This window comes from Chironomus tepperi, unplaced genomic scaffold (assembly GCF_022539635.2).
Source record: "Chironomus tepperi strain 1889 unplaced genomic scaffold, CSIRO-AGI_Ctep_v1 contig_423, whole genome shotgun sequence".
Lineage (NCBI taxonomy): Eukaryota > Metazoa > Arthropoda > Insecta > Diptera > Chironomidae > Chironomus > Chironomus tepperi.
Window position 1 is genome coordinate 474,678 of NW_027226545.1, and position 15,293 is coordinate 489,970.

The 15,293-nt window shown below is 32.0% G+C and overlaps 3 protein-coding genes across 3 annotated transcripts; 2 read left to right on the forward strand and 1 right to left on the reverse strand.

The window, feature by feature from the left end:
* The first annotated feature begins 1,974 nt into the window (after nucleotides 1–1,974).
* On the forward strand, nucleotides 1,975–9,843 carry LOC139097495 (mucin-3B). Its single transcript, XM_070649364.1, has 4 exons — nucleotides 1,975–4,288; nucleotides 4,463–4,706; nucleotides 9,026–9,111; nucleotides 9,209–9,843. The coding sequence occupies exons 1-4, from the start codon at nucleotides 3,805–3,807 to the stop codon at nucleotides 9,805–9,807; spliced, it is 1,413 nt and encodes a 470-aa protein (XP_070505465.1). The 5' UTR covers nucleotides 1,975–3,804; the 3' UTR covers nucleotides 9,808–9,843.
* Nucleotides 9,844–10,387: 544 nt separating this feature from the next.
* Nucleotides 10,388–12,001, reverse strand: LOC139097493 (uncharacterized). The gene has a single exon (XM_070649362.1). It carries the CDS (start codon nucleotides 11,999–12,001, stop codon nucleotides 10,388–10,390), a length of 1,614 nt encoding a protein of 537 aa, XP_070505463.1.
* Nucleotides 12,002–12,613: 612 nt separating this feature from the next.
* On the forward strand, nucleotides 12,614–15,252 carry LOC139097477 (ADP-dependent glucokinase). Its single transcript, XM_070649347.1, has 2 exons — nucleotides 12,614–13,105; nucleotides 13,210–15,252. Exons 1-2 carry the CDS (start codon nucleotides 12,688–12,690, stop codon nucleotides 14,283–14,285), a joined length of 1,494 nt encoding a protein of 497 aa, XP_070505448.1. The 5' UTR covers nucleotides 12,614–12,687; the 3' UTR covers nucleotides 14,286–15,252.
* Nucleotides 15,253–15,293: the final 41 nt, after the last annotated feature.

Genomic DNA, 15,293 nt, shown 5'->3' on the forward strand with positions numbered 1-15,293 from the left:
ATATTTTGTCTAACGTTTCTTAAAAATTTATACTTCTAAATCATTCAAAATGCTTGAACAAGAAACTTGAACAATAAATTTGTACAAGATTTCACTTACAAGAAAATATATCAAATGCCATTCATGCAAACAATTTGAGAATATGTCAGTTAAAAATAGAACTGATATTCATATTCGCTCAAGGTCCTTCGATCATAAAATTTTGATCTGATGCTGTTTTTGATATATTATTTTAATTGCTGTGTTAAGTCAGCCAGAGTTGGTAATGTATGTGAAGGCACAGAAAAATTCGTGAATTCTTATTAGAAATTATTCAAATGACTAAAATTCCAATTGAATTCCACAACAATCATCCCAATAAGAATTCAAAATACAAAAGGGCACTTGAAAATTGGACTTCTTAGAAGCACAAGTGAAGTGGAACGAAAAGTGGTAGAAAAATTCCTATTTATGTTCAATTCTTAAAAACAACAATCCTTAAATTGGTCATCAAAAAAATGCTATTTTTGAAAGCAGGAAAAGAATTGCTCAAAACTCGATTGCATTTAAAATGTCGCACCTTTTTGCACTCAAAAGTTAAATGTGACGGCCAACGAGATTCTCTTCGTAATTTTCTTGTTGTTGTAACGAAAAGGTGCAATCTGATGAGAACAATCATGTTTACATCTTTAATGTTATTATGACGTGAGTTCAGACTCTTAATTCAATTTAAATTCCATCCACAATTAAATTTCAGGTATTTGTATTAAAAAATCGTTTCATGATTCATTCATAAATTATGACTTTTAATGCTTCAGAAATTCTTTTTTGAGGATTTAAAGATTTAAAGTTTCTCAGAGAATAAAACATTTTTGTATTTCTGTCTCATTTCTCTCTTACAACGTTTTGCCTCCTTTATGTTACTTCTCATTATTATGAATATTTACGGTGAGAAAAATTTCAGAATATTTATTAAGTTTGTGGATGAATTACTTAAATTGGGTAAGAAATGAATTTTATAGCAGGTGAAATTTAAGAAGCGCTTTTGAATTTTGTGCAAACAACTACAAATCTGAGGTTCGACTTTTTCACCTAAAATACGAGTCGACCTCGAGCTATGATACAAATAATTGCAAATTTTACAATTACACAATATGGCCAGAATTGACAGGACTTTGGGAGTCTGGACTACTAGAGTCCGGTCTCCAATAGAAGCACCTCCACTAAAGAGTTCTGCTAACACTGCTTAAAACTGATCAATAACATTATCTTGATGAACACAAGTAGATTATTCGATTCAAAATTCATAACCAGGCAGGTGTGATTCAGGAATGGTGCCGTATTTGAAGTCAGAGTCATGCAGGGCTGGGCTCGGATTTCAGATTATTTAACCGATTTGTGGTATTTATTTAAACAGCATAAAAACGTGATCGTTCACTCGGGAAGAGAAAATCTAGTCATAATTTGGCAATTTTTCACTGTTCTAGTCATGTTACTCGGTTTGTGCAAATCACAGCTACACTAATTGCATCCAAATACAAAATCAATGCATTTTGGGCCATTTAAGTATGCATAGTTGAGAATTCGTCGACTTTGGCAACAAAGCAGAGATAAAATGAACAGAATGCTGAATTTTATCGATAATAAATGTACGGTTTAACATCAAAAATCGCATATGTTGGCATAAAAATTGGTCAAAATCAGAAGATCAGTCAGGATGATCAACAACCAAACTCAAATTGTTTTAAAAATCCCTCCAAAAAATTACTTTCAACATCTTCATTTTCGATCACTTGACACAAGACAAAATGCCCAGCACAAGCCAAACCAAAAAGTAATTTACAAAGCCAGCATAAACAAGCCAAAGCTTCTCAAATGTTTCTCAGCGCGCGCTCATTCTCTCATACAAAACTCATTTTTCTCTCCTTCCTTCGCACGCTTTTGTCCGTTTTTTTTTTTCGCTTGCCATAACGACTTTCAGTGCTTGGTCTCGCGTCTTTGAATTAACAACTTTATAAAGCAACAGAGTAACAAAAATTATTTTTTGCGTTTAACTTTATTGTGTATATTTAAATGTTTGAAAATAATAATAAGAAAAGAATAATGTGAAAGAGATATGAGCAAAAGAAGAAGCAATTTTGCTAAGATGATTTCTGTGCTCCTTCAATCGACAATAAAATAAAAGAAACCTGAAATTGAAATTGAAATAAATTTTCATTCTAGACATCGTACACGACCTCTTTTTACCGCTGATAAACTATAACAATACAATAAAAATACGGCGCTGCAAGTTGTAAAGGACTTTTAATGAATGTGAGGGAAAAAATAATAAGAATGTTTGCAATTGTTACAGAATAAATCAATGTACAATGTACATAAAGTGAGTGTATAGAGCCAACATAGGAGTGAAATTGGATATGTACATACAGTTCTCAAGTGTAATTAACTTAAGCAAAAAAAAATACAGAATATGAATTGAAAGTAAGAAAATAAGAGACTCACACGTTCCCACACTCAATTGTGTGTATCGTTAATATTTAAGCGACTCTGAATGGGAAAAAAAATTTTTTTTTTTCAAGACGCTAAAGTTAAGCATAAAGAAATTTCTTAACGGGAACTACGTATAGCTTAAAGAAGATCACATTTTATATACATATTCATACACCTATGTGATGTGTGCCTTCTTCTGAAAAAAAAAATTGGAAATTGCATAAATTAATTCTTACGCATATTTTGATCCACTAAGATCTTTTCAGCCACGAATGTGAATTTCATTAAGAAAACGAAGAAGAAATTTCCAAAATATATAAAAAAAAAAGTCAAGCAAAATACCTTCTTATGTTGGTGCTGCGGCTGCTGTTTAACTGTTTTTTTCTCTGTTCAAAACGTTCAATCGACGAAAATATTTGTTGTGTTATGCTCAAAAGGTTCTGGACGACGCAGTGAAAATATAAGAAAGAGAGAAGAAAAGAGTTGATTTGTTGTGGATGGCATAAGAAAAAAAAAAAATAAAAAATAACGAGAAACCCGAAATACCGGTTTTAATCATCAATAGGCAAAAGGCACTGTGTGGAATTTATTACAGGAATTTAATAATTATTTAAGCGGACATCCTTTCATTCGAAGAAATATTTTGAATGAACTGTAGATGCACTGAATTGATATCACATTTAATTATAAAATGAGCATTAAGGCAAGGTGCTAAATGTGTGCAAAACATAATAGGAAAACGTAAATAAGTTCAGTGAACAATAAAATGGTATGTTAAGTATTCTCGGCATCTACATCCATTGATGAATCATTAAAATATAAATTGAAAATTATGTTGAAATGGATATAAATTGCTACAGCATGTGAAAACAAAAATATGAGGGATACTAGTGATGATTAGTGACAAGTTTGATGAATTTATTGAGAAATTTTTATGAGGCATATGTGAGGAATTTCGGAGAATCTAAATAGTGGCTTAATAAACAAAAGTTTGAGAATTGTCAATGCAAATTAGGTTTTGGCGGGAATAATTCAATCAAACTACACGACTAGGACAGCACTTAGCATAAGGTCCAGCAGACAAACAACACTAACTATAACAAATCAAGCATAGTAAATGTTCAACACATGGTTGGTGCTTAAAATAAATATAATGAGAAATGAAAATTGAGTGTTAAAAAGTGTTATTGTAAAATTGAATGAAAGAAGAAGGAAAAATCACGTACAGCTGTACATTTCACAGTAGAATGCTAATTAATACTAATTCATAATTTAATTATTGAATGAGATTTGACATTACGGTGAATATTAAGTGAGAAATAAAAGTGAAAATAAATGTTAAAGCACATCCAAATACCATCGTCAACAACGGCTGTCGGTACACCAACAACAGCCACAACATACGCACAAACATCAAGTACACGATCGCGTCCACCGCCACCGCTAGTAAATCTTAATCGATCACAGCAGCCGTTAAATGTGTCAACATTAACGACTGCATCAAATGTCACATCAAATGGAGGTCCATCGCTTCTACAAACATACTCAAATACACATCAGACACCGCTGTTGACACATTCCTATCCTGAAACACACACAAAACCATTACAAAATGGACATGCACCACGTATGTTTACACCATTACCGACATTTTCAACAAATAGTCAACAGCATTTACTGAAAAGCTATGGCAGTAACACTAATAATAATATTAATAATACAAGTAATTCATCAACATCGACATCATCTTCAAAGATCATTAAACCTGAGAGTAATGGAGCGCGAGAAGCTCTTACGAGTTTAGGATTGTTATGTTTAGGTAAGTGCTGCATATTCAGGTGCTTTTAAGGATTTAAAGGCTGGAAACTAGTCAAGAACTTCACAAATTTGATCCAAAATTGATCACAATTCCCCTTGAAGTTCCTGGCTGCAATCCTACTTTCAATCATGCCGCAACATTCAAAAACATAACAATTTCTTATTTTCATTCCAGTTTCACTTCTTCTTGCCCTATTATCGTTAATATTTCTATTAAAAATTTCACCTGGTACAAAAAATTTTCACAATGTTCAACAGAATTTGTTGGGCACATCTGTGGAAGAATACGCGATAGTATTTGATGTTACATTGGCTCTATGTGCACTGTCATTATCATTGAATTTGTGCTGTTTACTTGTGTGCGCCATTCAGTTCCTTTTTGCTGTTAAACTTGTTGGCGCGACACCTGCTGTCGGAAGGTATGTCATGGTTACTATATTATTTACTTTTATGATCCTCCCTTTACCAACGGTTTGTGTGTGGTATATAAAGTGCATTTTTCGTTGCTTTTGGTTCGTGTTATCGATGAACCCTTCTCAAAAACTTTAAAGAACTCTTTTTTTTGAAATTTCTGTGAATCAGTTTTTTTATGTCTTTATTTTCTTTGTCGGCGGGATTGAATGAAGAATTTTCATCCTTAAAGGCAAGAATGTGAGATTAATCTCATCATGAACATTTCAATGAGAAATTTCTGACCCATTTCCAAAAAATGAACATAAAACATTAAAGTTCTTTCCTTCACACTGACACGGAGATGATTTTACACCACAAATATTAATGATGAAGTCTTCAACCATAAAGGAGTTATAAAATATTTATCACTTGGATCTAGCTGTGCTTTTTGGTAATCAAAATGTTTTTAAAAATTTGGTTTTTTGATTGGCTCATAAGATTTTTGGTATGACTGGCAAATTTAAGGATTTGCTTGAATATTCAAGCCTGTTTAATAATGGTAATAAGTATCCTTAAAATTAAATAGTCAAAATAAGGAATTTTGAACAGTTGGATCTCATAATATGATCACATTAATATCTGTAGAGGGCAAAGCTTGATGTTTAGTCGAGTTGCCATTAACAATCTCAATTTTAAGCTATAGAATGAAGTAGTATTTCTTGCCCGAATAGTTCGAGTTGATCTAAGATTTAACACTAAGCCGACGTGACTCTGACTTGATCAAAATTAATTCAAGTTAGAGCCTAAGACTGACTTTCTGAATTCGATTCAAATCTAGTGGCAAATTGTTGATCAAATGATCGACCTAAGCTATTCGGGAAGTCAATAGTGTTAGAAAATGAACTTGAAACTAATTAGAACCCAAACTTTATACCAAGTGGCATACTAAACAGAATTAATGTGCCATGAACAGCATTAATCGAGTAACATAGTATTAAAGATTAAGGATAATTAAGCCTGATCTAGAATAGCATGTCTCAGAGATTGATTTCTCGGGTTGAGTACCATTGAAACTATGGAAAATGACTAATTCATAGCCGAAAATCTAAAAAAAGTCTGATAATAACTTTTAATTTCCGTACAAATCACACAAATTGTCAGTGGACAATTTGATTTTACTGTTAAATGTCTATGCTCATTTTAGACTCACCAATCACCAAAAATTCCAAACAAAGAATACCTATTTTCTAAAATATAAAATACGTTTCTCAGTATTCATAAAAATTTCAATAAAAACATCGTCTACACACTCAATAAAATCAATTTACAAACCATTTTGTAGAAAAATTACAGAAATATTAAATCTCAATGAGATTTTATTTCCTACATTTCCCCATAAAACACTAATAACAATTTTAAATTGATTAAGATTTACTTCATTTTTGCCATAAAAAAGTTTAGTAATAAAAAAAATTGAGCATCATTAAGGTAGAGCTAAGCAATGGCTTGTAATCCGAGAGTTAGGCACCATGTCGATTTCAGATTTTTTGACATTTTATTCATCGCGAAAAAATGAAGAATTTCTGTATTTTAAGACTGATTATCAGCATAGAAATATTTTTGTTGTTGAGTCATAATTATCGTGGATTTAAAGAGGTTCGCATGGGAAATCTGAAACTATGTTCGAATTTTAATTTTTTTAAGGCTTCAAAAGATGCCTCAATTATAGTCCGGACTAATGAAGGTGTCTCATTTGGATTCTGTACCAATGTAGGCGCCTCAATTGGAGTCAGGGCCTATGAAGGTGCCTCAATTGGAGTCAAGACCAATGAGGATGCCTCACTTCGGATCCGGACCAATGAAGGTGCCTCAATTGAAATCAGGACCAATGAAGGTGACTCAATTGAAGTCAGGATCAATGAAGACGCTTCAATTGGAGTCAGAACCAACGAAGATGCCTCAATAGGAGTCCGGACCAAATGTGGTGCCCCATTTGGAGTCCTGCTAACTCTCCTTTTGACCATTTTGATAAAGTTTGGTTTCATAAGCTTGTCGTGCCTCTACTTATACCCCAAACTACACTCTTGCTTCTAGAATCAATGAACTTACTAAATTTACAACGAATATCAAGTAGAGACTTAACATTTTCTTAGAAAAAGATTTAATTGTCTGATTTTAGTGTAATAAGTTAATCAGATTATGAATATTGTATTACAAACAACTCGCGAGTACCTTAATTCATTTCATTAAATATTCCAATAGTGTACGCCACATTGTGATAATACGTGGCTATACCGTTGAAAATATTAAATACGATGTGCTGTGATTTCTTATTGCCATATTTGAAAAATCTTTTGAAATTGTAATTTCCTGAATATTTATAATGAATATGGAAAATTGAATTGTGTAACATTGAAATTCTCTTTTTAATGACACGAAAGTTAAGTGCCGTGCAACCTTGCAATGATTTTTTTTTGCCTTTTTTCATATCAAATTAATGAATTTCAAATAGCTCCAATTTAAAAAAATCTGAAAGTTATAACAACTCAAGTGGAATCTTGAATTATGAGAAAAACTTTTTTTTGGAATTTTTTTATGAAAATTAACAGACTTTTGTATTGAAAATAAAACAATTTAAAGTTTTATTTCCTCATTCGCTGTGTCATTTTAATAGCAGACCTCCTGCCTGTTTCATTTATGACTCGAAAATGCATTGAATTAAGAATGATTTGCAGCTGAAAAGCGCATGGGAAGAAGTTTTACTTGAAAGTAAATTTGAATACATTTTGGAAATTGTTTAGTGTGTAGATCCAAAATGAGAGCAATTCTCAGACTCTTTAGAAAATTGTACGATTTAAGGTTGAATGTCTAAGCCCTGATCTCATTAAAATGTTTAGTTTCTTGCAAGAAAATCTGACTAAAATTCAATTTTTGCGCACTCAAAACTGAAAATTACATTAAATTTCATAGAAATTCTTTTGAAAGTTCATTTTACATACTCTTTTGACATTGTATTAGGCTTTAGCACATAGTTAAATCAGTCATCCAGGTTCTGCTAGGTCAACATCGAGTCTTAACGTTTATACGGAATCTTAGCGGTCACCTAGCGACCACTTTGTGATGTTCGGAATTATTTTAAAGAACACGAAGCTTACTAGAATCAAAAGAATGCTAAACCGTCTATCAAATTAGTCAGTTTGGAATTTTTATTACTATAAACATCTTCAAAGATCTGTTTTAAAACATCTGGCATGAAATTATTATTATTTTATGATACTTTACGTAATAATTAACTGATAATTAGAAACTAGGACAGAGTAGGTGAATTAAGTTATCTTTCACGTTGATGAAGCTAATTATGTTCTACAAGCATCAAATATTTAGTCACATTTGAAATGTTTTGTGATCAAACAATGAAAAACCGGCTTTTTTATTAGGCTTGTCAAACTATGTAGATCTTGACATGAAATATTGACACATGATCTGGGAATTCAAATGTTTTGGATTTTGAATCAGAATTTAAATATTTTGAAAATTGAATTTTCAAAGCAAGGATGTTGTTTATTCTTCAGACTCTAAAAGTCCGGCGAACTCTGGTTCTCAAACCTACATAATTATGTTCTATTACTATAAAAAAGTCCATCGAACTGAATCTCATTAAAATTACTTTTGGTGTCAAATTAACGAAATATCCATTAGTATCACATGAATATAACATTAATGCTTACAATTAGAATCGATATGACTACCCCACAATCACAATGGACATAAAAAAATTATTACAAATTAGAGGTCGTATTAAAAAACATTTTTGCTTTGTCATTTATATTTTGAAAGAAACGAGTTTAGCTATAAGATATTTTGCAATTTGTTCAATTTAATTACACGGCAAAAATTCAATTGAGACATTCGAGTTGTCAATCTACAAAAAATGCAAAGTTTGGTATGGGAGGAATTTGTCAATGACGTCTAAGATAGTAACTGTGGGAGAGGTTGTCTAGAGCTGCGTGATGTTATATTTCAGATGTGTCACGACGAGATCCTAAATCTGTCGCGAAACAGCTAATAACTGCAATTTACGCGCTACTTAATCAATAAATCTATAAAATTTACATCATTTAAGTACGCTCCCACTCACCAAATTAATAATATACATGTAAATGCACTTTATTGCCACACAACAAGCCATTCAATTTCTTCTACTCGTTAATATTAATTGTGTGTTATGTTTTGGTTCATCCGTGTCGTCATAGAGAAGTTCATTCATCCATGAGCTTATAAATTATGACCGGCTGAAGTATGTACATAAATTAATTTATTTTTTCCATCCATTTTTCCCATTTAGAGAGAACAAATATCTTCAGAAATCGAGTGTATCTAGAGTTTGTGCTATAGGCGGCTTTTTTATTTCAATTCCTATATTTTTAACAGGTAAATTACTAGATTCTTTCTAATAATATCAAGTCTATGCAGTAATAAAATAGTCAAGGATTCTAACGCCCATATTATTATTCCTTTCCCCATTCAGGTATAATTCTCTACACTTTTACGCAGTTTCATTCAACGCCGGCGATAGTAACGAGTATTCTAATAGGAATGGGTATACTATTTTGTGGCGGCGCCATGGTACACAATGTGTTTATATGGCAAAAGGAAAAAACGACAGTTTATAATTGCATTAAACAACAACAGCATCAAATGCTCCAAATGCATCAACAACAAAATCCACAACACAATAGTTCAATTCATCATACGATACAGCCATCAATAGTATCACGACAAACACCATTAAATTTATCATTGAATTCGCCAATAAGTACAATACATAATCCGATGACAAATAGTAGTACGCGCGATATCACATTGGATCAAATTAATAATCATAGTTATGTAAATGGTGGTGGACTTGCGCATATTAATACGACACTTAATAATACGCACTTATCATTATTAAGTCAGGCAGCTGTTACTCCAAATTCATATTTTGGATTAAGAACAACACCGCCGACACCGAAAAGTCAACAATTGCATAACGGATCGCCAAATACATCGACGACGTTAGATCAATCGAGTAATTTTAGAAATACTTCCGTCACAACTGCTCATGAATTATCGACGTTAGTTTAAGAATATAAGAATATAAAAAAATGTAAATTTTACAATCCAGCGTAAACGGATCGAGAATTCGTTTTAGCATTCAAGAATTCGTTTTAGCACTTATGTTTGAAATTTAGAAAATCGTTAAAAAGTATTACAAAAATATAACTTTTTCTTGAATTTAAAACATAAATTTTAAATTTTACTGTTAATTAGTTGATAATTTGCAGAAATTATACTATATACATTGTTAATTCAGTAAATATCAATTGATATTAACAATAAAAAATTTCGTGTTTTTACCGTTAAATTTTTATTCAAATTTTTGGTGCTAAAAACCGTACAAATTCGTGCAAAACAGTACAAATTTAACGGTCCGTTTTTCTATTCGTTTACGCTGGTTTACAATATGAAAAAAATTGTTTTTGTGGCTTGTCTGAAGCCGAAAGATAAATGAGACAGACAGTAAAAAAAATGAATGCAAAATTTTACCTAAAAAAGAATTTTTTTTATTATTATTTTTAAAATGACACATAAAACTAAACAAAAAGAAGCAAATAATAAAAAATGCGAAAAAAAAAATCATTTACGTCCGTGCCTTATATTGAATTTAGCTCTTGATGTATTTTCTGGCAAGATCAGATATCGCTTTCGCAAGGTCATTGGCAAGTCGATCGTCATTAAATGTGCTGGAATTTTTTGACTTTTTTGGCGTTTCTTTCGTTGCATGTTCGTCATATGAATTATGATTTCTCTCATTATCTTCGGATCTGGCTGCTGTTCTGTAGGAGTTATGCAATTTGTCATCACCGGTTGATGATGATGTTTTAGTTTGGTCTCGAAGATATTCTTTAGCCTTAAGATACTGCTTTTCAAGTTTTGTATTCTTAAGTTTAAAGGAGGTTTCGATTGACTCATCGGAATCTTCAATGACTGTAGATCGACGCGGAATTTCGTTCGTGAGATTTTTTCTGGTTTTGCTTTGTTTATACTTTCGGAGTTCATCGGTTTGGTCAAAAATCGCTGACTTAACATTTGACTTCTTCGGAGACTTTCGTGAAGACATTGAAGACGTTGAATCATCGTTAAATTTATTCGATCGCACTGGAAATGAATTTTCTTCTGATTCCATATTTTGAAAGAGCTGCTTCAGTTTTTCTATGAATTTCTCATGATTATCAACATCCTCATCTGATTCTTCTATTGTAATTGGTGTGGTTGTGGTAATTTTCTTCATAACTTTCTCTTCTTTCAATTTTGAGTGCTCTTTTAAAACTCCCAGAATGAGTTCTTTTAAATCATCTTCACTGTCGATTTTCTGTCTATTTAATTTATTATTTTCTTTCGTTATTGGTTTTTGTGTTATTTTCGATACATCCAATTCAATAGATTCAGATTCATTTGATTGCACGTTATGTCTTTCATTTCTTTTATTGCCTGCCTCATTATTAAATTCCTCTAAACTTGATGGCGATGCAAGTGGTGTTGGTTCACATGGATGCATTCGATCCAACAGCTTCTTTAACATAAATGCATATTGTTTATGGAAACAAATGATGTCTTCGGGATGATCGATGGCGGATGCAATTTCAGTGTCATTTCCTATTAAAATTGGGCTATCATCAAAAGCACGTCCGCTGGAACCGCTGAGCTCTTCCTCTGATTCTTGTGGTGCTTCAGTTGTTGTACTAGTTGTAGTTGTTGTTGTTGTACTTGTTGTAGTTTGGTGCTTCTTTTGACATACACATTTTTTATAATCTTGAATTTGACTCCTAAGTGCCTCTTCAAATGCATTCAAAACATTCCTGTAGGTGTCTTTGTAACATGACTTTTTATCTTCTTTTTGTTTATTTATCTCAACAATTTTGGCATCGTCAATGGACTCGGTTGACTCAAATGAGGAAGAACAAGATGATACGGTACTTCTCTTATTGTTTTTTGTTTCTTTATCGTTAAAATCATTGAAGTATTTGGCTAAATTCTCTTTCGTCAACAAATCCATAAGCTTTTTATTCAATACCTCCGCCGATGATGCATTTTTATCGTCCGAAATTCGATAATTCCAAGATTTATTGTTATCGTCTTTTGTTCGTATTTCACTTTTTGGCCTGTAAGCAAGCATTACCGCTAAATTGCTGTTCTTGTCATTTCGTCGAGATGGCTGTGCTGAATATGCCGCACTAATCACGAATAATACTAACGATGTGATAATCAGAACTTTCATAGTGAATTTAATTTTCTTTACAGTTTAACTACTTTTTTAATGAAGAGCACGAAATTGAATACTTAGATTCCAGATCTATGAGCTTTTTATATTCCAAAATTAATGTCTATGTCAGTCTAAAATTTTTCACACGTTCATTTCAATGAGAATTTTTAGTGTTTATCATTGAAGAGCAATTAGAGCTGTCATATGCAGAATGCTTTTCGGCCAACGACTTAATGTCATTTTTACTCATTAAAAAAATGCTGAAATTTATTTTTATTCCCATTCGCATTTCCTTCACATTCGCTATCTTATTTTATTGATGATCGTCAGCCACCTGTTGATTCTCTTTAGAATGAGATCAAATTTTTTCTTAACGGATTTTTGAAATTTGAATTTATGCTTAATACAGCAATTTTTCTTTAGTCAGCTTCAAAAATTCTAAATGATGAATAATTCATTAATTAACAATAGTTGATACTCACATTCAGTTGTAGACGCTTGATATTTTAGTCATTTTCATTGCTTACCTTGTAATTCAATATTTTAAGCTACTTTTCATTCATAATTTTAATATTTTCTAAAGTACACCAAAGAATGCTCTGATTCAGCACTTTTGTTTACATTAGATAATTTGTTTCGTTGGCAGAAAAATATTTTATTAAAAGTGTTTTAAATGTAATTTAATATTAAATATCGACAATATGGGCTCATTTTTCAAGTACTTTACATTCTCAATATTTGTGGCTTTCTTTGCAATCATATTTCAAGCTTATTTCGAGAGCGGACAATTACAAGACGTGACATTAGTTTTGTCTGATTTAGTAAAGTTGGAAAAATTTGAACGAAAGGCAGTGCCTAGAATTGTGGTCGGTTATGGAAGCTGTAGTGACTTAATATTACGTGCCGTTGACTTTCTGAATTATTCAGAATCATACAAAGATTTCCAAAAACGAAATGAAAATGACGACGAAATTAACAATTTTGAGGACTTTATGAAGAGTTTTCTATATTATTTTCATAAAGGAGCTGCCGCAGAGCGATATACACCGAATAAGGAAGTATTTTTGAATTTAGTACAGCTAGCAAAGAAGCACAGTTCGAGTAGATGGGAATTAGGTGGTAAGTAAGCCATTTACCGTTTATTATTTATCTGTATACGTGATTTATGGCAGAAAATAAGCGATTGAATGATAACAGACAATAACAGATAATTCACATTTTAGGGAATGCACCAATTATGGCAACTCGACTGTTATTTGAAAAGACTGAAGTATTATTAGCAGCAACAATGTCTGATAAACAAAAGACACATCTCATAAATGGCATAGACATTGTTGACTTTAAACCAACTGAAGATTTCGTCGATGACATTCATTTAATCTTAGAATATAAAACAGGCGACGTATTTGGCGAACATACAGCACCACGAGCTAATCGATACATTCTTCATTCAGACGAAAATAATCCAATGTTAAAGTCACTGGATCTATTGGATGTGAATTCATTTAAGCCTAATTTATTTATTGTCTCAGGGCTGCATATGATGGACAGCTATCCATTTAAAGATCCAGCAATAAGAAGTCAACGACTTGAAAGAGCTAAGGAGCAAATGACATCAGCTGACAAAAATACATTAATTCATTTCGAAATGGCCAGTTATGTGGAACTGGAACTGATTAATGACATAACGAAATACATTTTACCATATACAGACTCTATAGGATGTAACGAGCAAGAAATTAACAATTTAATGAATGTATTAGAATACGGACGAGTTAGCATTGTAGCTGATTCTAATCCTAGAGTAGCATCAACGTTGGATGAGATGAGGACGGTCTTCAAAATCCTCAATAAGAATTACTTTGAAAATCGCGACAAAGATCCAAATTTAAGGATGTTATCGCGTATCCACATCCACACATTAGCATTCCAATTGATTCTTAACGTAAAAGACAGCAAGTGGAAGCGAATAAAAAATGCCGTAGCAAAATCCTCACTCATGGCACATAGTCACGTCTGTCAGACATATTATGTTAATCCTGAAAGTGCAATGCTCATTTTTGACGGTTCATTTGCAACCACTGCCGATCCAAATGAGACTGAAGACATTAGACCTAAGCGTATTGAAGCAAATAAGTCAAAACCCGGAGCATCATGCTGGAAGGAGACAATTTATGTCGGTTCCAATCCTGTTGATGTTAAAATTTGTATAGCTCCTGTTTTAGTATGCAAGGAAGCTAAAAAGACTGTCGGTGCTGGTGATAATATTTCTGCTGTTGGTGTTGCAACACAGATTTAAAATTTATTGTTGAGTCTAAGCAGCATAATATAATGATGCCTTGCTTTTGCATTAAACTTTTCGAAAAATTCCGCTTCTTGTTGCTTGGACTGAGAATTTGTCAAAATTTGGGATGTTTTGTGAATTGTGATTTAATGAAGTATGGAGTTGATGAATTGAGGCAAAAGTGTGCAGATTCTAGCATGATCATAAAGCTTGATCATCATCATTCCTCAAAATTGAAAATCTTATTACTTAGATCCTTCGTACGTTAAATAAACGTAAGCTTTACGTACGTAAAATAGCGTAAGTTCTCCTTGCGTAAAAACGTACGTAAATAAACGTAATTAATACGTACGTTAAAGAACGTAAGCTCTACGTACTTAAAAATACGTAAGTATTGCGTACGTTAAAAAACGTAAGCCAGACGTACGTAAAAATACGTTACTCATACGTACGCTTAAAAACGTAAGCAATACGTACGAATTATTTACGTTTGCAAAATTACATTTACGTAAAATATACGTACGTAAATTTACGTTTACAAAAAAACGTAAGCTTTTCAAAATTTTCTTAATCGTTAATTTTCAAATAATTTCTTTTGATAACATTTGCACATTAAGTTTGAATTTTTTGGTCACTAAATTGTGAATTATATTCATAAATTCGTTTTTTGACAGTTCAGACTAATTCCAAATATTCCAAAGTCTGCATATGTCTCAAAATTTCATCAAATCCTAAGAATACAATCCACAAAATCTCGAATTTTGACAATAAAAATTTTCCATTTATACTATCGATTAATTGCATTCCTCACCCTCAATGGGCATTAATAATTAAATATTTAACACTATAATCCTCTTCTGAAAAAATCGAACAAACATTCCTATTTGATTGAATGACTAAACTCAATGTACGTGTTTTTTTAATTACATCGATTACCATTAAGTTAGTAATATTATTTTTGTGTCATGTTTGTTATATTATCTCTGTGTCATGTTTGTTAGTTAATAAAGGATATAAAGATTT